The 26,710-nt window shown below is 41.6% G+C and overlaps 1 protein-coding gene and 1 pseudogene across 2 annotated transcripts in view; one reads left to right on the forward strand and one right to left on the reverse strand.

The window, feature by feature from the left end:
- The window catches only part of LOC114651260 (uncharacterized), a 96,654-nt pseudogene extending 76,138 nt beyond the window's left edge, over positions 1-20,516 (forward strand).
- A 986-nt stretch (positions 20,517-21,502) lies between these two features.
- The window catches only part of arsh (arylsulfatase H), a 126,365-nt gene continuing 121,157 nt past the window's right edge, over positions 21,503-26,710 (reverse strand). For both annotated transcript variants that reach the window (XM_028800877.2, XM_051927221.1), the window contains exon 11: positions 21,503-22,404. In XM_028800877.2, the coding sequence (XP_028656710.2) occupies positions 22,049-22,404 (356 nt within the window). In that variant the 3' untranslated portion in view covers positions 21,503-22,048. The remainder of the gene's footprint in view (positions 22,405-26,710) is intronic.

Here is a 26,710-nt window from a genome sequence, read left to right on the forward strand (position 1 = left end):
TCTTTGAGAGAAATAAAGGCAACGTGCAAATTTCTGAAAAAAACATCCACTTATAAAACATTGGCAAATTTTTAAAATGAACTTAATCTTAAAAATGAGGAACATTCTCTGTAGCTTCAATAACTGATTTTACTTTTTATATTTTCTTTCAAATTTACCTTGAGAGAGTTTGTTTCAACTTGTATATTATTTACATTCTTCTTTTTTACATGTCTGATAGCCGATCCTGACACCAAACAAATCCCCAGTTATTGAAGCGCCAGCAGTGTCCGGGAGCTTGCCATCACAGCTGTTTGTGTGCGTGGGTGGACTTCAGCACAGCTTTTAATTATCCATCAAGTACTTCTTTGAAAAATGTTATACACAAGAAATAGTATTTATAATTAGCCATAGTGTTCCACAATCAACAACAGCTACTGTAACAATGAGATAATCAATGCAACTTTTCCATTACTTAATGTAGAATCTCCTGTCACTAAAAGCTATTTCAGCCAGTGTAAGCCCATTTGGACTTTCTAAAGGAATACTTCACTCACTGTTTATATATATATATCTGCGGTGGGTTGGCACCCTGCCCAGGATTGGTTCCTGCCTTGTGCCCTGTGTTGGCTGGGATTGGCTCCAGCAGACCCCCTTGACCCTGTGTTCGGATTCAGCGGGTTGGAAAATGGATGGATGGATGGATATATATATATATATAAAAAATCCAGTGTCTGTCTGTCCTCTACTTAACTGATTTAGGGATTTTGATCATTTTTTTTCTATAATTTTCTTGAACATTCAGGTTGATTTTGCGGCTTCTGTCATTGTGCTGATATGTTACTTACCCTCTGTATTTTGTAGTGGTAGCAGAGAAAAATTTTTAGCCTAATTGTTTTATGCAGAACGAGAGAAAAATGTTTATGATGTAATAGAAGTCAAACGATGTATAAAACGTCCATGGAGAGGACTCTTGACCAATGAATAAGGAGGAGAGTCAGGTCTTCAGTTCAAAAGCACAGCATTATGGGAATGCTTTTTCCTTTTCCTTCCATTTTCCTGTTTACAATGTACACTGCTTTTTACGGAAGTAACCTAATAATATTTTATGAAAAAGATGCATGCGTTTTGCTCATTTTGTACATACAACGGGTTAACTGGCATGTGGATTATGTGACACAAGGAATGTGACAATTTTTTTCTTTCTTCATAGACATTTTTGACATTGTTTGTCATTGTGCAACACAGGTCACCTTTGGGTTCTAGTATTGTATATCAAACTTTTTTTCTCTCATTGAGCATGAAAGAATTAAATTAAAATGTTTCCTTGGCCACCATTACAAACTACATGGAGTAAGTAACACATAAAAATATACTTTTTGGGTGAAATGTTTCTTTAACTACATGATATTGTTATTAAAAACCATGTATTACACATGTGCATCTGAGGACCACCTTGCCAAAATTGATCAGGTATACAGTACTACCTCGATGTGAGAGTGGGCGCTGTCACTGTTATGTCTCTTTCCTCCTCAGTTCAGAGAAGATGTCCTAGAAGGCCGACTGACCAGACATGTGTTACCCCTTCCACCACAGAAGGAGGCATCTCACTTGTGAACTAAACCTTCAACAGGACTCCGTTCCCACTCAGCTCACTTACTGTGGAAACGCTGCTTAATGGCTGTTTGTGTTCTGGCACCCCTGTGTCGCTGTTTATTTTTATGAATGTTATTGATTTTTCTGTTGTCTCACAATTACAGTAAACGTGGTGGCCAGGCTGGTACTCCAGCTATTTTTGTCACTCAGTTTCACACCATGTATGTTATGTACTCTACCAACACATGTAATTCCATCCATCCATTATCCAACACACTGAATCCGAATACAGGGTCACGGAGGTCTGCTGGAGCCAATCCCAGGCAACACAGGGCACAAGGCAGGAACCAATCCCGGGCAGGGTGCCAACCCACCGCAGGACACACACAAACACACCCACACACCAAGCACACACTAGGGCCAATTTAGAATCGCCAATCCACCTAACCTGCATGTCTTTGGACTGTGGGAGGAAACCGGAGCGCCATGCAGACACGGGGAGAACATGCAAACTCCACGCAGGGAGGACCCGGGAAGCGAACCCAGGTCCCCAGGTCTCCCAACTGCGAGGCAGCAGCGCTACCCACTGCACCACCGTGCTGCCCACACATGTAATTGCCTCCTATTATTAATGTAATTTTCGACTAAACACTTGTTGTTTCAAAAATATTTAATAAACAAAAATATGATTTCTGGGTCTTGAATGATGTAAAAAAAAAATGTAAAACAACTCCAATTCTGTAAACATTGAACAAGTTCCCTAAACATACCTGAGTGTTAGGCCATGCATACATTTTATAACTTGTTCAGCATAAGGGCCAGCACATCTCATGGGAACAGGAACTGAAAAGCAGGAACCATCACTAGAGCCTAGACCTGGATTTGAACCCAAGTATGAGGGATAGTGCAACCTTTTGCTTCAGTCAATGATTACAGTACATATGCTATTGTTATTATGTTATACTTGCCTGACAGTTTATCCATGGTGCAAAGACCTGAGATACAGTAAGGCTATTTACACATACCCTTTTTCAGAACTGGAGCAGATCAGGTTAAATCATATTGTGAGTCAAAGGTGGGAGCTGATGTGGCAACCCTGGGGTATGAAGTCCAAATCCCTAGAAATCACACTATAAAAACAAGCTTTTGTGTAATATTATAAACAATTCCTTGCATTGAGTAAATGAGTTTTTCCATGTTCATCTCGGAATTTTTCAAATACTGGCTAGTATGCTGGGTCACCATTTAAATGTGTTCTGCAGTCTGAAGATATGAGTTCAAACTCCACACAGACTTACAAATAAAGTACAGAGTGACCATTATTAGTCGAGGATGAAGAAACGCAGTTACCTTCAGACCGGCACTTGACACAGGGCAGCATGAATTCCACAGACATAAATAAGGACCTAAAAGCCTCATAAAGATGACATACTGAAAGATGGATTGATGCCATATCAACACCAGAAATTCTTTCCCTTTTTGGATGAACGTGTTACATTTCTTATAGAGGAGGTAAATTGACATACGTGGATGTAGCACCGCCACAAATAAAAGAAATGACTCTGTTAATGCAGAGAGTTTCAGCAGAGCTAGAAATGATACCACATTTCAGCTCATTCATTTATTTCCATTTGCCACTGTTTCCACTGGAAAATGAATAAAAAAAATACAAAATGACATTAAATATAGTTTGTTTTTTTTTCTGAATGCTCTTCCAATTTATGAACCTACGGCTCATTTTTTCAAAACTCTACACACAATCCCCAAAAACACTCATACGACCTGAAAAACATCAGACATCTCTTGCTAAAGCACACACTTTATTCAACATCATGTGAACTCTTCTAAAAATGTTCTACACACAAACCATCAAATGAACAGCTCACCCTAAGCACCAGTTATACTCTGATGACAGAAATGCAAAACACTGCCATCCTTGTTCATTTTCAGGCAGCAGTGCATGGAACTCTGAAACGGTTTGTCATGCACATGCACATACGGGGCACTTTTGGGGCTCGATCATGGTGAGTAATGCCAATTCACGGAGAGAGGGGACCCAGTCACTTCTGTATGACCAAAGTCTGGAAAGGCCTGACACAGACAACACTTGATCCCACCACTGTCTTGCTCTGATAGCCCATATATTCTGGCCACCCAGAGAAAGTGCCCATCATTTGAGGAGATGGATCTCCAAATTGTTGCTAGTCAACTTTAAATTTTAAGATTGCGATTGCCGACATTTATATTTTGTAACAAACCGGTACACCGAGTAGGCAACCCAACCCTTGAACCCGTATTTTCATTTTCTTTCCACAAATTCTACATGTATTCACACATTTGTTCAAGTGTACATGCATGTGGTCAACATTAAACACACATACGAGGGAAAAAATCTAATTTATTTTTCTGAAAATCATGAGCATTAGGTTAATAGGCAAAAAAAACCCCAGAAGAAACAGGCTTTCACAGGGAAAAAAACAAAAGGAAAGAAGAATAAAGGAGAAAAAATTAGGCTGCATCCTGTTACCTGTCCACAGCACCTTCTCTACTTCACAAGCGGTGTTCTTTCTGCCAGGACAGCAGGGGTTAGTATTGTCTGGAGTGATATATTCACCTTTGGCATGCCCCCTCATCTATATCCCTGCTATGCCCCCTCCATTGCCTGGAGAAGAGATGTGTCTGTGGGGACGACTATCATATGGCTTCCATCTCCATGATGACAAACATTTTTCAATGGGGTTTAGGAATGATGAGTACGGTGGGAGACATAGCATGAAAAATCATGGAAGGCTGATGAACTGATTTTAGACTAGATCAGCGTGCATCATACTCAAACCATAGTTAACCGCATGATCAACCAGGGTGGCTCAGATTTCATCTATGATGATTCTCCTTTGTCTTCTTCCATGTTCTTGTCCTTATCCTCCTTTTTCTTCTCCTCATCTTATCCTCACAGCTCCATCACTACCTCTCTGACTAATGTTCTTCTCCATTGTTGCCCAAGCCAAGAGAGCTAACCTGCTGTTGCCTGTTTATAGTGCTCTTGCTCTGCTGTCCAAGTGAAGAAATTTACACACTTGAAAGGTCCAGCGTTTTTGCTCAGGTCTTTCATTTCCTGCAGATATGAAAATTCAAAACAATTAATTATATAGATCTTTAAAATATTTAATTGATGTGCAATCTTTCAGAGAAAAGTCGATTTTTCGAAGGCTGTGATGCTGCACACATCAGACAGTTTCTTATACTCACCATATTCACTAATGAACTAAAAAGGACAGTCAAGTTGTTACCCAATAGAAAGCTACAATTTGTGTCAACTTGAATTCATATCTGATTTATTATTGACTAGACAAAGAGCCCGTTTCAACAACGTAAGATGAAACGGGCACGAGTTTGTGTCAGCAGTGTATGAGGAACAAATGATAAGTAACAAAGAAGTTGTTTTGTAATGATTGTAGTCCGCTTTACTCATTACTGTACAGGCTTGTACTGTTAGTTGATGAATTTTCCAGGCCTATAGTATAATATTGAATGATGAATGTTCTAGTACAATATGGAATAGTAATAAGTATAAGCACCACAAACCTGATATAAGTATATTGAATGAATGCATAATTGAATCAGAATGCCTAATTAGGCCTCAAGCTGTAGTCGAAATCGCCTTTCAGGCCTCTAGAGCTTTAATCAAAGTTGTCTTTCTCTTTGAATTTTTGCGGCCGTAAATCCGCCGCCTGCCGCCATGTTGGGGTTGGATGTCGGTCTCATAAGGTTTTTCGGGCAGCTGTACAGAAGGCGACTGCGCATTCGGCTTCGGACGTGCGCAGAAGGCTACTGCGCATTCAGCTTCGGATGGACATGAGTGAGTGAGTGAGTGAGTGAGTGAGTGAGTGAGTGAGTGAGTGAGTGAGTGAGTGAGTGAGTGAGTGAGTGAGTAGGCAGGCGAATTATGTATTAAGATATGCAGTACGTGACGTTCATAATGAGCACGTGAGCCTAGCGGAGTAGTTAGCTGAGGAGTGCGCCTTTTGACCTTCGAGACCCTGGCGGTCTTACTTCAGCTTTGCATGCACTGTTGACATCTCCTTTTCTAAGGTGCGGCCAGTGTTTTTTTTGTAGGCCTCATTAACTCCCTGCCTTCTTTACAGTCTTAGCTAGCAGTGACTGGCTAAGAGAATCACCTCATGAGCCTCTCTTCAGAAGTGTTAGAAATGTATCAATGTTTCCAACACTTACTTTATTTAGCTGCTGCGCTCAACCCATCTGCTTTTCAGTCCAACCATCCATCTACTTTTTAAACCACACAACCACATAAATGCTAAAAAATAAAGTATAAGTATTGCAATTAATCCAGTACTTTCTTTCATGACATCTTCTAAATTATATTAAAGATGGATTGAAAAAAAAAAGTTGCTTTTTTTCTGCTAAATTTTTATGATTTATTGAAAGAGTGTCGCTTTGCTCAACAAAAGGACTGTTATACTTCAACTGCGTCTGTGCACTTCATCCTGGCTGATGTCTTTACCACATTCTCATGATCGCTAAACTTCTCATCTGACCTCAGTGAACAGTGTAGGCGTCTTTTGTGTGGGTGCTCGGTTTCTGTTTCACTGACTTTGTCTCTCTTGCACCCATATGCCAAAAAGCCAACTCGGTCAGATATGCCCTGGTTAGGAAATCTGGCACATCAGAGCCTGGAAATTAAAACACGTCACTTGTTCACAGTGCCAGCCTGTTTATTTCTTTGAACCTTCCCTGCAAATGGAAATGATTTAAAAAAGGGAAACGTTCCTCACTATGCACAAACTAAGCATTATGCTGCCCTCTAGTGGATTTACATTGTATAGCCAAAAGAAAAAAGCAAACAATGATGCACATATATATATATATATTTTTTAATTTTATTTTTGTTCTTTATTTCGCCTTATATAATTTCTTGTATTAGGAATTTGTTAGTTTTCGCATGCCCCTTGGGGTCAGAGCGCAGGGTCAGCCATTGTACAGCGCCCCTGAAGCAATTACAGGTTAAGGGTCTTGCTCAAGGGCCCAGCAGAGTAGGATCTCTTTTGGCAGTGACGGGGATTTGAACCGGCAACCTTCTGGAAACCAGCGCAGATCCTTAGCCTCAGAGCCACTACTCCACCCTGTTCATATATGGTCATAATTGACACAGGGAAATTCTTAGTTGCATATGCAAATCAATATCCAACACTTCATCACTTTCAGGTGTCATGATTGGTGAGTAGAACTGCCTTTCCTCAAAACCTTGGTCTTCTTTAACCGAAAAATCTACCTAACCTTGAAACTTCTCTCTTCCTTATTCCTTACCAAACCTGGAACTTAAATTACTAAAATAAATTAGTAAAAGTAACATCTACATTTAATTATGATTATAATTGATAAAACAGAGCTACAAGCAGAAAGAGCAGAAATATGAATCAGCCTTATTTTTTTACCAGACCTTTTACAGTGATAGGCAACAATAAACTTTAAAAAGTATAAACCCATCCAGGGTTGGCAATTTATTTATATTTTTTTCTGTAGAAAATGCTGCAAAAGTTTCACAACTACTCACTGATACTTTATTCATCCACTCAATAGGAGGTGCAGAATGTACTGTAAAAGATGCAAATAAACACCTGAGATGACCTTTCTTGGATTATCTACACCAGGGGCTCTCAAACTCGGTCCTGGGGGCCCCCTGCGGCTGCAGGTAAATTTTGATGTGATATTTGTGATCAGCACCCAAAAATCTATAAGAAACACCCAACAGTGTTCAAGAAGCAAAAACTTCGTTGCACAGTGTTTTTAATTATCATTATTAAAATATTATCTGTGTAAGCCTGTGCTGTAAAAAGCCCAGGGCTCCTGGAAACTATCGAAATCGTCAGAAGGTCGAGGCGCCGAAGGCACCGGATGCACCGGGGTGAATGGGCGCTGAAGGCACCAGGGGGTAATATCTTATAAATGTACAAATGATGCTGCTGTGCTTTTTTGAATGTAGAATAAAAGAAGAAAAAAATACCATAATAATAAATGAGATCAGTGTTATCAGTTGTTGTCACTGATTATGAATTTGGTTGAAACAAAAACCCGAAGCCATAGTGGGCCCCCAGGACCAACTTTGAGAACCCCTGACCTACGCTGTTGTCTTATAATTTTAGGGAAGTAAGACCAGCTCTCCTATTGGACATTTAGCTATTTGAGCTGTCAACATTTCATAATGTACTGTTAATTTAGACTTATTCATTTTCACTCAGCCTTAAGAGAAGCCCTTTTGAGTTCATACATTTTTGGGTTTCCAAAGACATGTAGTAGTTGCTGATTTTTAGTGAGTTTTTCTGAAGCTAGTGTATCAGCAAAGGCTTTCAAACTAACACTGAAATTGTCCCAACGGGATTTTAATATTTCAGTATGAAACAGAACAAGAGGTTGCTTCCAATTTATATTGCTACCAGTACTTGGGGGTCCACAACAATGACAAGAAGGACTGACCTCATAACATAGAGGAACTACAGCGCATCCAGAAAGTATTCACAGCACATCACTTTTTCCACATTTTGTTATTTTACAGCCAAATTCCAAAATGGATTAAATTCATTTTTTTCCTCAGAATTCTTCACACAACACCCCATAATGACAACGTGAAAAAGTTTACTTGAGATTTTTGCAAATTTATTAAAAATAAAAAAATTGAGAAAGCACATGTACATAAGTATTCACAGCCTTTGCCATGAAGCTCAAAATTGAGCTCAGGTGCCTCCTGTTTAACCCCTGATCATCCTTGAGATGTTTCTGCAGCTTAATTGGAGTCCACCTGTGGTAAATTCAGTTGGTTGGACATGATTTGGAAAGGCACACATCTGTCTATATAAGGTCCCACAGTTGACAGTTCATGTCAGAGCACAAACCAAGCATGAAGTCAAAGGAATTGTCTTTAAACCTCCGAGACAGGATTGTCTCGAGGCACAAATCTGGGGAAGGTTACAGAAAAATTTCTGCTGCTTTGAAGGTCCCAATGAGCACAGTGGCCTCCATCATCCGTAAATGGAAGAAGTTCTAAACCACCAGGACTCTTCCTAGAGCTTGCCGGCCATCTAAACTGAGCGATCAGGGAAGAAGGGCCTTAGTCAGGGAGGTGACCAAGAACCCGATGGTCACTCTGTCAGAGCTTCAGAGGTCCTCTGTGGAGAGAGGAGAACCTTCCAGAAGGACAACCATCTCTGCAGCAATCCACCAATCAGACCTGTATGGTAGAGTTAGTAAAAGGCACATGGCAGCCCGCCAGGAGTTTGCAAAAACTTTTGTCCTTTCTTGCATAGAGCAACAGTCCAATTTATCATACAGCTGCACTCCCAGGTATTTATAGGTCTGCACCCTCTGCACACAGTTACCTCTGATGATCACAGGGTCCATGAGGGGCCTGGGCCTCCTAAAATCCACCACCAGCTCCTTGGTTTTGCTGGTGTTCAGGTGTAGGTGGTTTGAGTCGCACCATTTAACAAAGTCCTTGATTAGGTTCCTATACTCCTCCTCTTGTCCACTCCTGATGCAGCCCACGATAGCAGTGTCATCAGTGAACTTTTGCACGTGGCAGGACTCCGAGTTGTATTGGAAGTCCGATGTATATAGGCTGAACAGGACCGGAGAAAGTACAGTCCCCTGCGGCGCTCCTGTGTTGCTGACCACAATGTAAGACCTGCAGTTCCCGAGACGCACATACTGAGGTCTGTCTTTAAGATAGTCCACGATCCATGTTACCAGGTATGAATCTACTCCCATCTCTGTTAGCTTGTCCCTAAGGAGCAGAGGTTGGATGGTGTTGAAGGCGCTAGAGAAGTCTAGAAACATAATTCTTACAGCACCACTGCCTCTGTCCAAGTGAGAGAGGGATCGGTGTAGCATATAGATGATGGCATCCTCCGCTCCCATCTTCTCCTGGTATGCGAACTGCAGAGGGTCGAGGGAGTGATGGACTTGTGGCCTCAGGTGGTGAAGCAGCAGCCACTCTATGGTCTTCATCACATGTGACGTCAGAGCGACAGGCTGGAAGTCATTCAGCTCACTAGGATGTGATACCTTTGGGACTGGGGTGATGCAAGATGTTTCCCAAAGCCTCGGGACTCTCCCCTGTTCCAGGCTCAGGTTGAAGATGCGCTGTAGAGGACCCCCCAACTCCGATGCACAGACCTTCAGCAGTCATGCCAATACTCCATCTGGACCCACTGCTTTGCTGGCACGAAGTCTCCTCACCTCTCTGCTTACCTGGGCTGCTGTAATTGTGGGTTTGGGAAACTCTCCTCTGTGCTGGTATCAACAGAAGGATGGGTGGAGGGTGTAGTACTCCAAGGTGAGAGTGGGTTAGGGTGGTCAAACCTGTTTAAAAAGTTGTTCATCTGGTTTGCTCTCTCCACATCTCTCTTGATTGGGGCACCCCACTTCGAGCTGCAGCCAGTGATGATATTCATCCCATCCCACACTTCCTTCATGCTGTTATTCTGCAACTTCTGCTCCAGCTTTCTCCTGTACTGCTCCTTTGCCGCCCTGAGCTGAACTCGGAGTTCCTTTTGCACGCGCTTAAGCTAATACTGATCACCGCCTTTAAAAGCCCTTTTCTTCTGGTTCAAAAGGCCCTTACATAACTCCATTACTTAGGTCAAAGTTAGTTTAAGATCAAAGTTATATGTATTTAAATGGTGCATTTTATCAAAAGCAATTTAATTACATTATACTTGTATCCATGGTCTTAGAATGGGGCCACTGGCCAGTATAGGACCATAATAGCATGGGCCCATTTAAGTTGTATTAAAATTTCATGTGAAAAACTATCTACTGTAATGAGAAGACAAGCAAAATGACATGTTTTATTGGCTAACTAAAAGATTGCAATATGCAAGCTTGCGAGGCAACTCAGGCCCCTTCTTCAGGCAGTCGCCTCGAAAGGTTACATATTGTAATCTTCTTAGTTTGCCAATAAAAGGTTTCATGTAGAAAGTTATGGAAAGTTAGAAATGACTCCTTAAATGTTATTCAATAACTATATATCAACCCATATAATTTGCTTCATTCTGTCTGTCTTTTGCCTATATTTCTTATTTCACTGTATCAGTGAAGAGTGAAAATGAAAGGATTTTCATCACAATTATAACAGAAAAGCTTCAAAACTCTAATACTGATGCCAAAGGACAATCCTTATTCTACCTGAGAATTAGGATCAATCAAAATATGTACAGGTAAGACAAAGAAATGAAACAGGAGGAGAAGTGGAACAGAACTGTTGACAGAATGAGGCAGCTTCATCAGTTAAAACCAGCCTACCCACCACACGCCTGAAGAAACTGCTGCAGCATGGACACAATGAGCCACTCAGTAAACATGGCTGTCACGAGAGGCAGAGACAATGAAACCATCTGCTTCCACAGCATGAAAGTTATTCAAATAAAATACATTAAAAATTAAATTAAAAACCCAAGCCATCTGTGCCCACATGATTAAAGTTATTCAAATGTAAAGTCAACAGTCTTTTAAATGATAAAGACAGGATGGGAAAAGCTATTTGAATCACAACAGATGCACAAACTAAGTTGTTTATTTCAGTTTTTTGTAAAGATCTATTAATACGAAACACTATAGAAGGTGATGAAGGCGGCACAGAATATTACCAGCCAGGAGAAGGACCATTGGTAGTTGAACTTTTAGATTTCGGTATAGTGTCCACTCAAAAGTTATAAGGTTGCTGAACAGTCAATTATGATAAGAAATATTGTAGCATAGCAAATAATAAATAATGTATATATATATATATATATATATATATATATATATATACTGTATATACAGTGCATCCGGAAAGTATTCACAGCGCATCACTTTGTTGCACAGTATTTTTAATTATCATTATTGAAATACTATCTCTGTAAGCCTGTGCTGTAAAAAGCCTGGGGCTCCTGGAAACTATCGAAATCGTCAGAAGGTCGAGGCGCCGAAGGCACCGGAGGCACCGGGGTGAATGGGCGCTGAAGGCACCAGGGGGTAGTATCTTATAAATGTACAAATGATGCTGCTGTGCTTTTCTGAATATAGAATAAAAGAAGAAAAAAATACCATAATAATAAATGAGATCAGTGTTATCAGTTGTTGTCACTGATTATGAATTTGGTTGAAACAAAAACCCGAAGCCATAGTGGGCCCCCAGGGCCACTATGGACATTTAGCTATTTGAGCTGTCAACATTTTGTAATGTACTGTTAATTTTGTCTTATTCATTTTCACTCAGCCTTAAGAGAAGCCCTTTTGAGTTCATACATTTTTGGGTTTCTAAAGACATGTAGTAGTTGCTGATTTTTAGTGAGTTTTTCTGAAGCTAGTGTATCAGCAAAGGCTTTCAAACTAACACTGAAATTGTCCCAACGGGATTTTAATATTTCAGTATGAAACAGAACAAGAGGTTGCTTCCAATTTATATTGCTACCAGTACTTGGGGGTCCACAACAATGACAAGAAGGACTGACCTCATAACATAGAGGAACTATTGTATATATATATATATATATATATATATATATATATATATATATATATACCAGTAACGGTGCACTGCAGAATACACTTGACTTGAGCATTCCTAGTTTTCATCCTCTTTCTCTGTACGTTTACCATTCATTTGCTCAGAGGCTGATGCCCTTGCTGCTTCCTGAGCAGCTCTTCTTTTCTCCACCCTAGCGGCCCGCTTCTTCTCTTCTTTTGTCGGCATCTTTTTGCATTAAAACTGATTAAGTCAGTGTTTGTGTTGCAATTACTTAGTACATTTTCCTTCATTTTTCACTTAAGCTGGCACTTAAGTCTTCACTTTGCCTCAAGAAGGATTTAAGATATGAAGAGATAGGGGGAAGTGACGGCGAAGGTGGTAGGGAATGAGAACGTTGCCCATACACATGTGTCACACAGCCGTCCTGCTGGCCACTGCAGAGAGTTGATTCTACAATAAAATAAAATAAAAATAAAAAGAGGAATAACCTTGGAGGTCAATCACCACCCCGAAAGCGGATAGTAGACGTCACGTAGTATATGTGTACCAAATTTCAGGTCAATCGGTCAAACGGTTTGCAAGCTATAGGTGATTTAAAATCCTGTACAGACAAATAGACAGCTATGGTAGTGTATTATATTATATATACTGTATATACTGTTTACACACACATATACATATATACACGTTGTCACACATACATGTCTGTAGATCCACCTTATCGGCACAGATCAGGTACTGTATGCAATACCAATCCTCGACAAGAGGGGATGCTGTCCCTAACAGTCTTGTCTCTTCCCTTCACAGCTCCAAGAAGGTGGCCCCTGGGGGGGACGACTGACCCAACGGTCATTATTCTGAGATGTTCTGTCCCTTCCAGTCTGAACCATACAAAGGCGGCCATTCCTGGAAGGCATTGTCTCAGTCTTGACCCAAGCTCCTTAAACAGACCCTTTGCATAGAGCAATCAGAGGCTACAGTTCTTTCGTTTGCTTTTTCCTTGCTTGCTCCATTGTGTGGCCGTTCATTTTATGACTAAATTCCTTTTCTGTTGTTTCACAATTAAACGGGGTGGCCAAGTCAACACCCCAACTTTTCTCTGGACTTCATAAGTCATACATACTGTACCTGACAATATATACATATAGACACACACACTTATATATACATATATATCTATTTACACTGCTAAAAATAAATTAAGAAAATACTTAAATCACAGAAAGGATCTCAATGAATGAAATATTCAGGTGGAAAATCTTTACTGAGTAATGCTGTGTAATTTGAGAAATACAAAATGATGTAACAATGGCCGATGGAAACCAAAATCACCAACCCACTGAGGGCTGATTCAATATCACACTGAAAATCAAAGTCAAAAATTGAGATGAACTGAACGCAATTGGACACCCCGGGAGAGACATGAAGAAAGCTGTCCACTGAGGGTCTCCATCCAACCTTACAGAGCTGAAGAAGATCTGCAGAGCAGAATGGTGGAAAACCTCTGTGGTGTCAGACCAATGAAAACATGGGCTGGAATCGCTGCCAAAGGAGCTTCAACTAAGTACGGAGTAATGTTTCTGAATACTTATGTCAATGTGATATTTCAGCTTTTTATTTTTAAACATTTCTAAAATCCTTTCTTCGCTTTGTCATTCTGAGGTATTGAGTGTTGTTTGATGTGGGGAATAATGAATTAAAATGATGTTATCACAAGGCTGCAACATAACACAATGTATAAAAGGTGAAGGGCTCTGAATTCACTGTAATTGTACACTTTCTGGTAAGCGGTTTTACATTTTTTTGTTTATGTTTTGCTGTCATTGATGGTTAGACGAGACATTGTATATGGCTCACTAATGTATTGCACATTCTGAGTAGCTATAGGACTGCCTTCTAGTTTTGTGCTACAGTGTTAACATGGGTGAACACTATGGGTATGCATTGTAATACTGACATTTTAGCAACAATTCAGGAAATGTAAAAAATACATCCATCCATTTTCCAACCCACTGAATCCAAACACAGGGTCACAGGGGTCTGCTGGAGCCAATCCCAGCCAACACAGGGCAGGAACCAATCCCGGGCAGGGAGCCAGCCCTCCGCAGGACATCCACAGACACCAAGCACACACTAGGGCCAATTTAGAATCGCCAATCCACCTAACCTGCATGTCTTTGGACTGTGGGAGGAAACCCACGCAGACACGGGGAGAACACGCAAACTCCACACAGGGAGGACCCGGGAAGCGAACCCAGGTCTCCAGGTCTCCCAACTGCAAGGGAGCAGCGCCACCGTGCCGCCCTAAAAAAATACATATATAAATAAAAATATCAATTATTATTACCTATCCATGTAACTAACTTTGCTGACCCAAGCTGTATTAATTTCAGGAGAATCTGGTTACCCTCATCATTTTATATGTAGGGAGAGTCTGCAATCACTTACCTTACTGCAATGAAATTAGGGGAAATAAAAGTTAATTTCACGTGTAAAACCCAGGAGCATTCCCCATGTAACAGTTCCAGGAGTTTTCAAGCATTTGCTCAGTCACTTTAGTTGGTATGACCTCCATTATTCACTCTTAACTTTCACAGGCGAGTTGTAACATTTCTATAGTGTGTGAATGACAAGAGTTATTTCTCCTTTTAGGTTATAGTGTTACACTTAAACTCAACTACAATGGATTGGCAACACATTCAGAGTCTGTTGCTGTTTTGCACCCAGTGCTAAGTGGGCAGAACTTTTGGACCATCAAATTGGATTCAGTAGGATCATTTGAAGGACATCAATAGATTCAAAAAGATGTATTTGAAACATAACAGAAAAGGACTGGAAACTTGGAAAATATCTTATCCAAACACTAGATGGTGTGGCCTCCAGGGGGCACACCCGCTCCCAAACCCAACACAAACAGACTGCAGGCACAAGTTCAACCACAACACACATTTGTTTATTTGACACTTCCCAAATTGTTTCCCCTTGCACAGTCCCAGCACACCATACGAAGCATAAGAGTACAACACTTTCTTCTCTAATTTTCTCATTCTCCACTCCTTCTTTGGAAAGCTTGTCCTCTTCCTCCCAACCTTGTCATCCCAAAGAAGGCAGGCAGCTCCTTTTATGCTGCACTTGGGTGCATCTCAGGTGGCTCATTAGCAAGGTCTGGAATCACTCCCTGGTGTGGTGAGAGCCACAGAAAATACGGTTCTGCAGCTTCCCCTGGCAGCTTCCACGGAATCCAACAGGACTGTGCCAGACTTCAACTCCCATGGGGCCCTGCGGGGATCTGTGGTGCTGCTTCAACCCAGGGGGGACTGCCACCTAGTGCTCCGGGGGAGGTAATGTCACAGTGGTCAACTACTATGTGATAGTGACAGAGCTGGAGAGACTGTGAGCCTAAATCAAGTGCTCGGCTTACATTGATTGTCTGGTACTTGTGCAAGCCGTTTTATGTGAATTGTGTTACATTTCTATGTATTGTGAACGATGCTATATAGCGCCCGACCCGGCACAGACTCAGACAGAGGCACGTACTTAAACAAAGCACACTCCTTTATTTTTCTTCAGCCGTGGGGCACGCCTTCCCTGTGTCCCACAGGCCTAACACAGTCCCAATACACCCACTAACCACAACACTCTTCTCTTCTCTTCCTTTCTTTCTTTACCACCACTCCTCCTCAGGCTTAGTCCTCCTCCTCCCGACTCTGGCTCTCTTGAGTGGTGGTGGCTGGCCTTTTTTATACCCTACCCGGAAGCATTCCAGGTGCTTGATCACCTGGCGCTAATTGCATTTCCGGGTGGGGCTGAAGATTTGACCAGCTGGGCTGCAGACTCCATGCAGCTCCCCCTGGCGGCCATCCGAGCCCCCAACCAGGCTGTGGAGGACTCCATCTCCCATGGAGCCATGCACCCGGTTGGGGAATAATCGTCTGCCAGGGAGGCTGCCACCAAGTGTCCCAGGGGAGGTATTGAGCTGTCCATGGTAGCTCCCCCGGAACAGATGCAGTAGGGGCATCCCTGCCGGGCATGGGACCCGGCTGTCCTTCACAGTATGTAGGCATTAATTTTTGGCAGCGTGACTACCACAGCATGCACAAATTTAATATATAACCTCAGCATTTCCTGTAATTAGACGAATTATGTGTCTGATCACATTAGTACCTCATGCAAACTGCTCTGAGGTTCGCTTCATGGTGGTATCGTGGTGAGACCACCATTTCTAAAGGGTTTCAAACCAGTTGTCTTGGTTTGCACAAGAGTGGGACTGGCATGTTCATAACCACCTAAAGAAATTAAACTGTGTGAGAAATTGCTCTAGAGTTTAAAAAAAATAAACACTCCAAATGAAATAGATGTGAAATGTGCCAGGTGTGTTAGTCAAAAAACGGAGTCAAAGGACATATTCATTACTGTTAGGCCATTGTAGAGTTGCTAATTTACTCTTCACACTTCTGTATTTTATTCTTCCAGGAGCTGTCTTCAATGTATATATGTTATGTATGTATGAATGAGGGAGTGAGGACTCGGGTCAAAAGCAGTGTTGGGGTAACAGACAAGATCCCAGTTACAGTAAGCCTGCACCCTGTCGAGATCTTCTTGAAGTTCTTACCTCTTTGATCTGGTGCAGGCTTTTTGCTGATGACTTTGTGTTGTGCAGTACCAGAAAACAGAAAGTGGAGAGGAATTTGGAAGAATTGAGAAGGCCTTTGAAAGATAAGAAGGTTGAAGATAAATAGAAAGAAGACAGAATATACTGTATGAGGTAGAAGGATGATCAGGATTCATAAGTTAGCCCGCAGGGAGAGCTATTGAAAAGAGTGGACAAATTAAAATATTTAGGATCTGTGGTAGCCCAAGATGGAGAATTAAATGCAGAGAATACCCATAGAGTGCAGTGTGGATGTAACAATTGGAAGAAGGTATCAGGAGTATTATGTGATTGAAGAATTAAGACAAAGGTTAAAGGTAAGGGTTTTAAAGCAGTGGTAAGACCAACAACGATGTACGGAGCTGAGACATGGGCAGTAAAGGGAGTGCAGGAGAAGAAGTTACGTGTGGCAGAAATGAAAATATTGAGATGGATGTGTCAGTTCGGGTTGAGGAGTATGCACAAGTACAGCACGTTGCCGCACCCACCACATGACAAAACAGCTTCGGGATCCCGGTTGGCAACCCCCCCCAAAACCAGGAAGACACATGGTTCAGTCTCATGCTCTGGAAATGGCCATCAATCTGCTGCAACCAGGTGTTACTTGGGTGTCCCCGTGGCCTGGTCCAGCTGCTCAGTTCCTCAACAATGAGGGTTCTGCGAGCCAGATCACGCTCGGGGAATCGCACATTATGTACGTCATCATGTAGAAGGAGGTATGGAGATACAAAAGGGACAGAAGAAATGAGACCATTAGAGGTACAGCAAAGTGGGAGAGAGATATCTAAGAAAGTACAGGAAAGTATAGTGAAGTAGTATGGACATGTGATGAAGAGAGACAGTCAATTGTTAGCAAAAGAGTGATAGGAATGGAAGTACGGGGAAGAGATGGATGGATATAGTAAAAAAAGATCTGAAGATAAAGGAGTTGACTGAGGAGGAGGTGCAGGATTGTGCTGCTTGGAGAAGGGTTGATAAAGCACATCAAAAGAAGAAGAAAAAGGATTTTCCGATGGGTAAACTCTCTTCCACTTATCTTTAAAAATGCCAAAATCATGAAAGAAGAGCTTCTGTAGTATCCCTCTGTGTTAACATTCAAATTTTAACAGCTTTTAAACTGATGAAACAGTGGATTCAAAGGAAAAAGATAGAGGACCACATTTTTGCGCACCTTGGTAGCAGTTATGTTCGGAGCTGGTGCTTTACATCAGATGTGTTCATAAAGGTTATGTGCTGCCCTAAGACTGATGCTTTCAATGGAACACCTTTGGTGTTTTACTGACGTGGGAATCGGCTATGGAAAAGGCAAATGCTTGTCACGGAGCTAATATGTGAGATGCTGTTGTGATGGAAAACAATGAAATGGAACACAAGTATGCAACGGCTCCTGGTCAATATATATAAAACTTATCAACACATTGTAGTTGCATTATTGTATTTCTGATTAACAATATGAACCATAAGTTTAAGTACTACATTTCCATGCAGATCACGACAGAAACTTAATAGCTCACATACAATAAACATACGAAAATTTTGAAACCAAAGAGAAAACTAACAGACACGAAAGTAGTAATAGATCAAATACGGTTATTTTATTCCTCCTCAAGAATAACTACATCAACCCCTCCGTCCAGAAGGGGGGATTCCTAGAGTCCCTGGCTGCCTGGAGCACACAGGTGTAGTAACTCATCTTATCAGAGAGGCTCATGAGAACAGAGGCAACCTTGCTGTGTTGTGGTTGGACCTGGCCAGTGCCTATGGGTCTATACCACACAAGCTGATTGAGCTTATACTACATCGCCACCATGTTCCCAGGAATATCAAGGATCTGATCCTGGATTACTATAACAACTTCAGGATAAGGGTCACTTCTGGGTCAGAAATATCAGACTGGCATCGGCTTGGTAAGGGAATAATAACAGGGTGCACCATCTCCGTTATTCTTTTTTGCCCTTGCCATGAATATGGTTGTCAAGTCAGCCGAGGTATAATGCAGAGGGCCCCTGACTAAGTCGGGGGTACGACAGCCTCCGATAAGAGCCTATATGGATGATCTAGCCATCATAACAACATCAGTCCCAGGGAGCAGGTGGATCCTACAAGGACTTGAGAGACTCATCACATGGGCAAGGATGAGTTTTAAGCTTTCCAAGTCAAGGTCCATGGTGCTAAAGAAGGGGAAGGTGACTGATAAGTACCAATTTGCTATCGTGGGAACAGTCATCCCATCCATCACAGAGCAGCCAGTCAAGAGGTTGGGGAAAGTCTTTGATTCAAGTCTGAAAGACATAGCTGGCATTCAGAAGTCCACCCAGGAGCTTGGCACGTGGCTCACCAAGGTTAATAGGTCTAACATGCCTGGTAGGTTTAAAGCCTGGATCTATCAGCACTCAATCCTGCCCCAAGTCCTATGGCCTCTGCTGGTATATGCAGTCCCGTTTTCAACAGATGAGTCCCTGGAAAAGAAGATCAACAGCTTTCTCCGGAGGTGGCTGGGACTCCCACACAGCCTCACCAGCGCAGCACTGTATGGGACAAGTAACATCCTATGACTACCATTTAGCGGCCTCATTTCAGAATTCATGGTGGCATGCACCAGAGAAGCCCTACAGTACAGGGACTCCAAGGACTGTAAGGTGTCAGCAGCTGGCATCGAGGTGAGGACAGGCAGGAAATGGAGGGCGGAGCAAGTTGTGGAGGTGGCAGATTCACGCCTGAGACAGAAGACTCTGGTGGGCACCTTGGCAACAGGTAGAGCAGGTCTGGGCTACTTCCCAAAGACCCAGGTCGGCAAGGCCCGGGGGCAAGTAGAGAATCCATCTACTCCAGGAAGAGATCTGAGCAGGGGTGGATGAAGAGAGAGTGAGCAGGGCAGTAGGACTCCGGCAACAGGGTGCATGGACAAGGTGGGAGAGTACTCTCTAGCGAAGGATCACCTGGTCGGACATCATGCCGGGAGATTTTTTTCGTGTCCGGTTCCTGGTGCAGGCGGTCTACGATGCCCTGCCAAGCCCAGCAAACCTCCACATCTGGGGTAAGAGCGAGACACCCTCCTGTCCACTTTGTTCAGGAAGAGGCTCTCTAGAACGTCTACTCAGCAGCTCCCCTAAGGCTCTGGCAGGTAGTCGCTACCGGTGGCACCATGACAAGATGCTCAAGGCAGTTGCTGAAAGCTTGGCTGCAGCCATCAACACAAGCAAACTCCTCCAAGGCTCAAACAAGGCAGTTACCTTTGTTAAAGTGGGACAGCAATCCCAGACAAAGGCAGTAATAACAGGCCTCTTCCACACAGCCTCTGACTGGCAGCTTCAGGCTGACTTGGGAAAGCAGCTAAAGTTCCCGCAGCAAATTGTAATAACATCATTTCGGCCAGACATGATCATCACCTCTGAGGCCTCAAAACAGCTGATCATGCTGGAACTGACAGTGCCCTGAGAAGAGTGTATCGAGGAAGCTAATGAGAGGAAACGTGCCAAGTACAAGGAGCTGGTGGAGGAGTGCAGGGACAGAGGCTGGAGGGTACTCTATGAGCCCATAGAAGTTGGCTGCAGAGGATTTGCAGGATGCTCACTCTGCAGAGTCCTCACATGGCTGGGCATAACAGGAGAGGCCAAAAAGAGGGCCATTAAATCCACAAGTGAAGCCGCAGAGAAAGCCTCAAGGTGGGTTTGGGTAAAGAGGGCTGATCCGTGGATCACTACTGGGATGCAAGTTGGGGATTGATCAACCCCGGCTGGGTTGCCTGAGCGAGGGTATATGATGTTGCGAGACTCGAAATGCCTGATTACCTCAGGATACATCACTGATGATGCATCCCAGTGCATCCAGGTGATGTTTCTTATATAGACAATGTACTGACAGAGCAAGCTTATTTTAAATATAGGGTAACCAGACACCTGGGACAGTCTTTGTTATGCGTTGTGTTGCATTTAATAATTGCAATGTAACAAAATGTCCCATTTTTAATAATCTACTCAGCAAACACACTGTACCTTTCAGGTGGGACACAACTCCAAGGGGGATGTTCTTTGACTTAACATATGTCTAACAATGCACAAAAAACTTGATTAATAAGCGGGGCTCCTGTTTCGGGAGTATGAAAGTCTGGTCAACCTAGTTAAATTAAAAAAAACAGGCTTGCGGAAACTGTTAGCATACTGGCATAAAAAAAGTCTTTGGTAATTATAAATAAATTCCTCCATGAAAAATCCTTTGCTCAGCTTTGATGCTCTTGTTGCGTAGTGCTTTATAACAAAATTTCTTACAAATTAAAAATCTAGATTATTTGAAAGTAGAGAAGTGGAACACACAAGAGTCATTGCTGGCTAACTAACAGGAAGCAGAATTACCCACTTCTAAATTTTAAAATATGGGCTGATTAACTTAACCTGCAAATCTTCAAAATGGAGGAGGTCAAGGGTATATAGGAAGAAAAGCCACACTGATTGCGACTCGACTGGAAAGGAAACACGGATCCCTGACCAGGATAATATGAATACATGCAATGTCCTATTGATCTTTGTTTTTGTAGCTGATGATAATAGCTAGTTTTTCTGACGATTTTAATTAGTTATAAACCATTATAATTAAATCTACTTTGCCAGGATGTGTTCACATATTTCTTAGTTGTGCTGGATCACCTTTAACTTCTAACTAAGCAATGGCAGATAAGTAGCAATAAATAATCCATCACAACTGAGGAAGACATAGAAAGGGAAGTACACACACACACACACACAACAAAATAATCAAGTCTTTTTGTTGTAATTCAAAGGTATAAACAGTTTTAAAATGATCAAAATGATTACAACTTGCATTAAAATTTCTTTGGTACAAAATGTAATTAAAATAAATTCAATCTGAATGTACAGTAGATTAGGACATATGAAAAAGCTATATGATAGGTAAAAGCTATAAAAGAAAACACACAGGTACATTTTAATTTGAGTTTGAAAATTAAAAATAAAATTGGACAAAACATGCCATTTTAACCGTTGACCCATCTGATAAAATATTAACAATCAAAAGTTAACATTAATTAAATTATGACACACATCATATTTATGACATACCTTACTTTGGTCTTTCTATCTGGATAAGCTACAATACAGTACACTCACTCCTCTCCCTCCACACATGTACACACTCAGTTTGTAGTTTCAGAAAATCAACATCTTCTCGCACATATATTAATGTTTAACTCTGTAGTAAACAATCTGTAGACTTTAAAAACAATGTGTACACCAGTAACATCACACCTCAGCATGTTTCTCTTGTCATCCAGCTAATGACCATTAAGAACCATTTGACTCTTTACAGGAGCAGAAAGGGAATGTCCCACAGCATGGCTGTAACCACGGCTTCCACATGATCTCGCTCACCGTGAACTGACTTGGGACTGGTTTGACAGCTTTCTGGTGCTCTTCCGTCACTTCTTGCACCCGTTGCAAAATTTCAGAGTATCGTGGTTCAACTTCAGGAGACAGAGGTAAGCTCTCAGAAGGATCTCTTGAAATATCAAACACCAGAGGAGGGTCATGCCGAGAGACAAACTCTCCATAGCATCGGCAGATTAATAGATCATAGCAGCCAATCGCTCCAGGGGGGCTAAAATTTGGAGTAAAAAAATGAACTTTATAAACAGAGTCACCTGTGGAAAGAAAAAGAGGCCATCATTAAAGACACTGCTTTTTTGTTGCTCTTTTTAGCCTGTTAATTAATAATAATAATAATAATAATACATTTTATTTATTTGTAGGCACCTTTCTAAACACTTAAGGACACCGAACAATAGAAAAAACACAGATTATAAACAAAAGTAGAATACAAAAGTTAAAATCAGACAGAGCAATTGTAATCAAAGAGAAAAAGCAGTCTTAAACAAATGAGTTTTAAGTTTAGATTTGAAAAGTGAAAATGATTCAATATTTCTAAGCTCAGATGGTAGTGAGTTCCAGAGCTGGGGAGCAGAGCAACTGAATGTAAGACGGACGAAGGGGACAGTCAAGTGGATGGAGGAAGAAGATCTAAGGGTACGAGAGGGAATGGCAACATGGAGGAGGTCAGACAGATATGGAGGGGCAAGGTTGTGGATAGCCTTAAAAGTTAGTAGGAGAATTTTGAATTGAATGCGGAATTTAATTGGAAGCCAATGAAGCTGCTGCAAAACGGGAGTGACATGGTGATTAGAGGGGGTTCTAGTAATGATGCGGGCAGCTGAGTTCTGGACCAGTTGAAACTTATAAAGAGATTTGCGAGAAAGACCAAAGAAAAGGAATTGCAATAATCCAGACAAGAAGTGATAACGCTATGAACAAGGATAGCAGTGGTGTGGGGAGTGAGGGAGGGGGGGCAAATACGATTAATGTTACGCAAGTGGAAAAATGCAGACTGGGATAATGTTACTGATGTGGGACTGAAAGGATAAAGTACTGTCAAGGATGACACCCAGACTCTTAACCTGTGGGGAAGGGGAGACAGAGGAATTATCAATAACAAATGAAAAATGATCAGTTTTGGATAATGTTGATTTTGTACCAACGAGGAGAACCTCAGTTTTGTCACTATTTAATTTAAGAAAATTTGAAGAAAACTAGGATTTGATTTCTGCTATGCAATCAATCACTGATGTCAGATAAGAGTCTGAAGTGGATCGTCATATCTCAGCATCTCTCACTTTTGACAATCACAAGCAGAGTGATCCAGTGACAGTCACTATTCTGGCGACTGAAAGTATTGACTGAATCATACAAACTGGAATACACTTCACTGCCATATTCTCCAAGAGTTCACTTGTGCTATAAAATATACAGTTAGGGTTACCAGGTTCTTCTGGAACTGGGCGACGGGGTGTTGCTTGGTTAGCTGGGGTATGATGATATACATGTTTTACTTTTTTTTTTTTAATTTTCAAAGATTATCTGCTGTTACTCAAATATCAGAGCACAGGTCAATATCTTTGAGCCATTTTAACACTGCCTGAACACACTATACAACAATTCCACTGGATTAGAATAGGGCCGTACTTAACCCCTCAGATCATCTAGATTGTATTAGATGTGTATTGTAGAGAATGTGTCACACAGGTCAAACCTGCAATGACAACAGAAAAGGAAAAAACATGTACAATGATAACCAAAAAAATGCAGAATTTACATAAAATGCAGACAGAAGTGTAGTGGACAGTGTTATTAAGAGCTGTGCCATGATTTAAATATTGTACTGCTCCATGCAATGGCACCATTGCACAGTTTCAGACTCTGGGCACACATATGTAAACCACAAGTGATATCATATTATTAACACACTGGTGGTCAAGGATGCAAACTGTATTGTAATGACAGACAAGATGGAAAGACTAAAACACACATCAAATGACAGTTACTGAATGCCCAATAATCTTATATCACATCTCCAATTAATTCAAAACTCTGAGTCCTAACATGAACCAGCAAAAGCAAGTACGTATCACCCATCCTGCTTCGCCTTCACTGTCTCCCTGTGTCTTACAGAACTGAACATAAAATTTGATTATTAACCTACAAAGCTTTAAATGGCCCTGCATCGGACTACATCCATGACCTTCTCCATCGCTCTGTCCCTGTTTGTCCACTAAGGTCCTCTGATTTTGGACATCTTGTTGTGCCCCCCACTAACCTGTACTCTATGGGTGACAGGGCCTTCAGCTGTATAGCATCCAGACTTTGGAATGACATGCCGAAATGAATGAGATCAGCTGACTCCATTCATTCTTTTAAAAAAACAACTGAAAACTCATCTGTTCAGGAAGGCTTTTAACTTAACTGGACATTCTCCCCCTTCTTTCAGTTAACACCTCTGTCCAGATGTTCAGGATAATTTGTGTGTGTTGTATCATAAATCATGAGATTTGTTGAGACATTTCTTTTAGTAAGCAATTTAGTTTTATACTCTGGTTTATTCTTTCTTTATTCAATTTAATGCTTTTGTATATCCTATATTTATTTGCTAATTGTTCAATGCAGAAATCATTTGTATCACTATGTTTTAAGCTCCTTGAGCATGGGAAAGGTGCTATATAAATAAAATGTATTATTATTATTATTATGTATCATTATTTACTTTATATACAGTGCATCAGGAAAGTATTCACAGTGCATCACTTTTTCCACATTTTGTTATGTTACAGCCTTATTCCAAAATGGATTAAATTCATTTTTTTCCTCAGAATTCATCACACAACACCCCATAATGACAACGTGAAAAAAGTTTACTTGAGGTTTTTGCAGATTTATTAAAAATAAAAAAACTGAGATATCACATGTACATAAGTATTTACAGCCTTTGCTCAATACCTTTGGCAGCAATTACAACCTCAAGTCTTGTTGAATATGATGCCACAAGCTTGGCACACCTATCCTTGGCCAGTTTCGCCCATTCCTCTTTGCAGCACCTCTCAAGCTCCATCAGGTTGGATGGGAAGTGTCGGTGCACAGCCATTTTAAGATCTCTCCAGAGATGTTCAATCGGATTCAAGTCTGCGCTCTGGCTGGGCCACTCAAGGACATTCACAGAGTTGTCCTGAAGCCATTCCTTTGATATCTTGGCTGTGTGCTTGGGGTCATTGTCCTGCTGAAAGATGAACCGTCACCCCAGTCTGAGGTCAAGAGTGCTCTGGAGCAGGTTTTCATCCAGGATGTCTCTGTACATTGCTGCAGTCATCTTCCCCTTTATCCTGACTAGTCTTCCAGTCCCTGCCGCTGAAAAACATCCCCACAGCATGATGCTGCCACCACCATGCTTCACTGTAGGGATGGTATTGGCCTGGTGATGAGCGGTGCCTGGTTTCCTCCAAATGTGACGCCTGGCATTCACACCAAAGATTTCTCCTTTTACTAAGGAGTGGCTTCTGTCTGGCTACTCTATCACACAGGCCTGATTGGTGGATTGCTGCAGAGATGGTCGTCCTTCTGGAAGGTTCTCCTCTCTCCACAGAGGACCTCTGGAGCTCTGACAGAGTGACCATCGGGTTCTTGGTCACCTCCCTGACTAAGGCCCTTCTCCCCCGATCACTCAGTTTAGATGGCCGGCCAGCTCTACGAAGAGTCCTGGTGGTTTCAAACTTCTTCCACTTACGGGTGATGGAGGCCACTGTGCTCATTGGGACCTTCAAAGCAGCAGAAATTTTTCTGTAATCTTCCCCAGATTTGTGCCTCGAGACAATCCTGTCTCGGAGGTCTACAGACAATTCCTTTGACTTCATGCTTGGTTTGTGCTCTGACATGAACTGTCAACTGTGAGACCTTATATAGACAGGTGTGTGCCTTTCCAAATCATGTCTGAATTTACCACAGGTGGACTCCAATTAAGCTGCAGAAACATCTCAAGGATGATCAGGGGAAACAGGATGCACCTGAGCTCAATTTTAAGCTTTATGGCAAAGGCTATGAATACTTATGTACATGTGCTTTCTCAATTTTTTTATTTTTAATAAATTTGCAAAAATCTCAAGTAAACTTTTTTCACGCTGTCATTATGAGGTGTTGTGTGTAGAATTCTGAGGAAAAAAATTAATTTAATCCGTTTTGGAATAAGGCTGTAACATAACAAAATGTGGACAAAGTGATGTGCTGTGAATACTTTCCGGATACACTGTATGTACTACACACAGTATCTGTCGATGGCAGTTACTACAATAATTTAAAAAATCTCTTGTCCTACATGTACATTCAGCGCCTTTCTTCTCTAATCATGTGTGTGAATGTCTCCTCACTGGCACTCTTTCTCTCGAACGGGTTCCCATAAAGCCTGCTTCTCCAACTCTGTTATTATTTTCCCTGTCCTGTTTTTCACTTGCCGTCTTTGAAGGCGACTCCTTGTGCCTCTCACACTTGCACTTCCTCTTTCATTGTGTCACCAAAACCAAACTGACCAATCAGATTGCTGAGAAGCACTGGACACACAGACCTTACTGTTTT

This window comes from Erpetoichthys calabaricus, chromosome 4, assembly GCF_900747795.2.
Source record: "Erpetoichthys calabaricus chromosome 4, fErpCal1.3, whole genome shotgun sequence".
Lineage (NCBI taxonomy): Eukaryota > Metazoa > Chordata > Cladistia > Polypteriformes > Polypteridae > Erpetoichthys > Erpetoichthys calabaricus.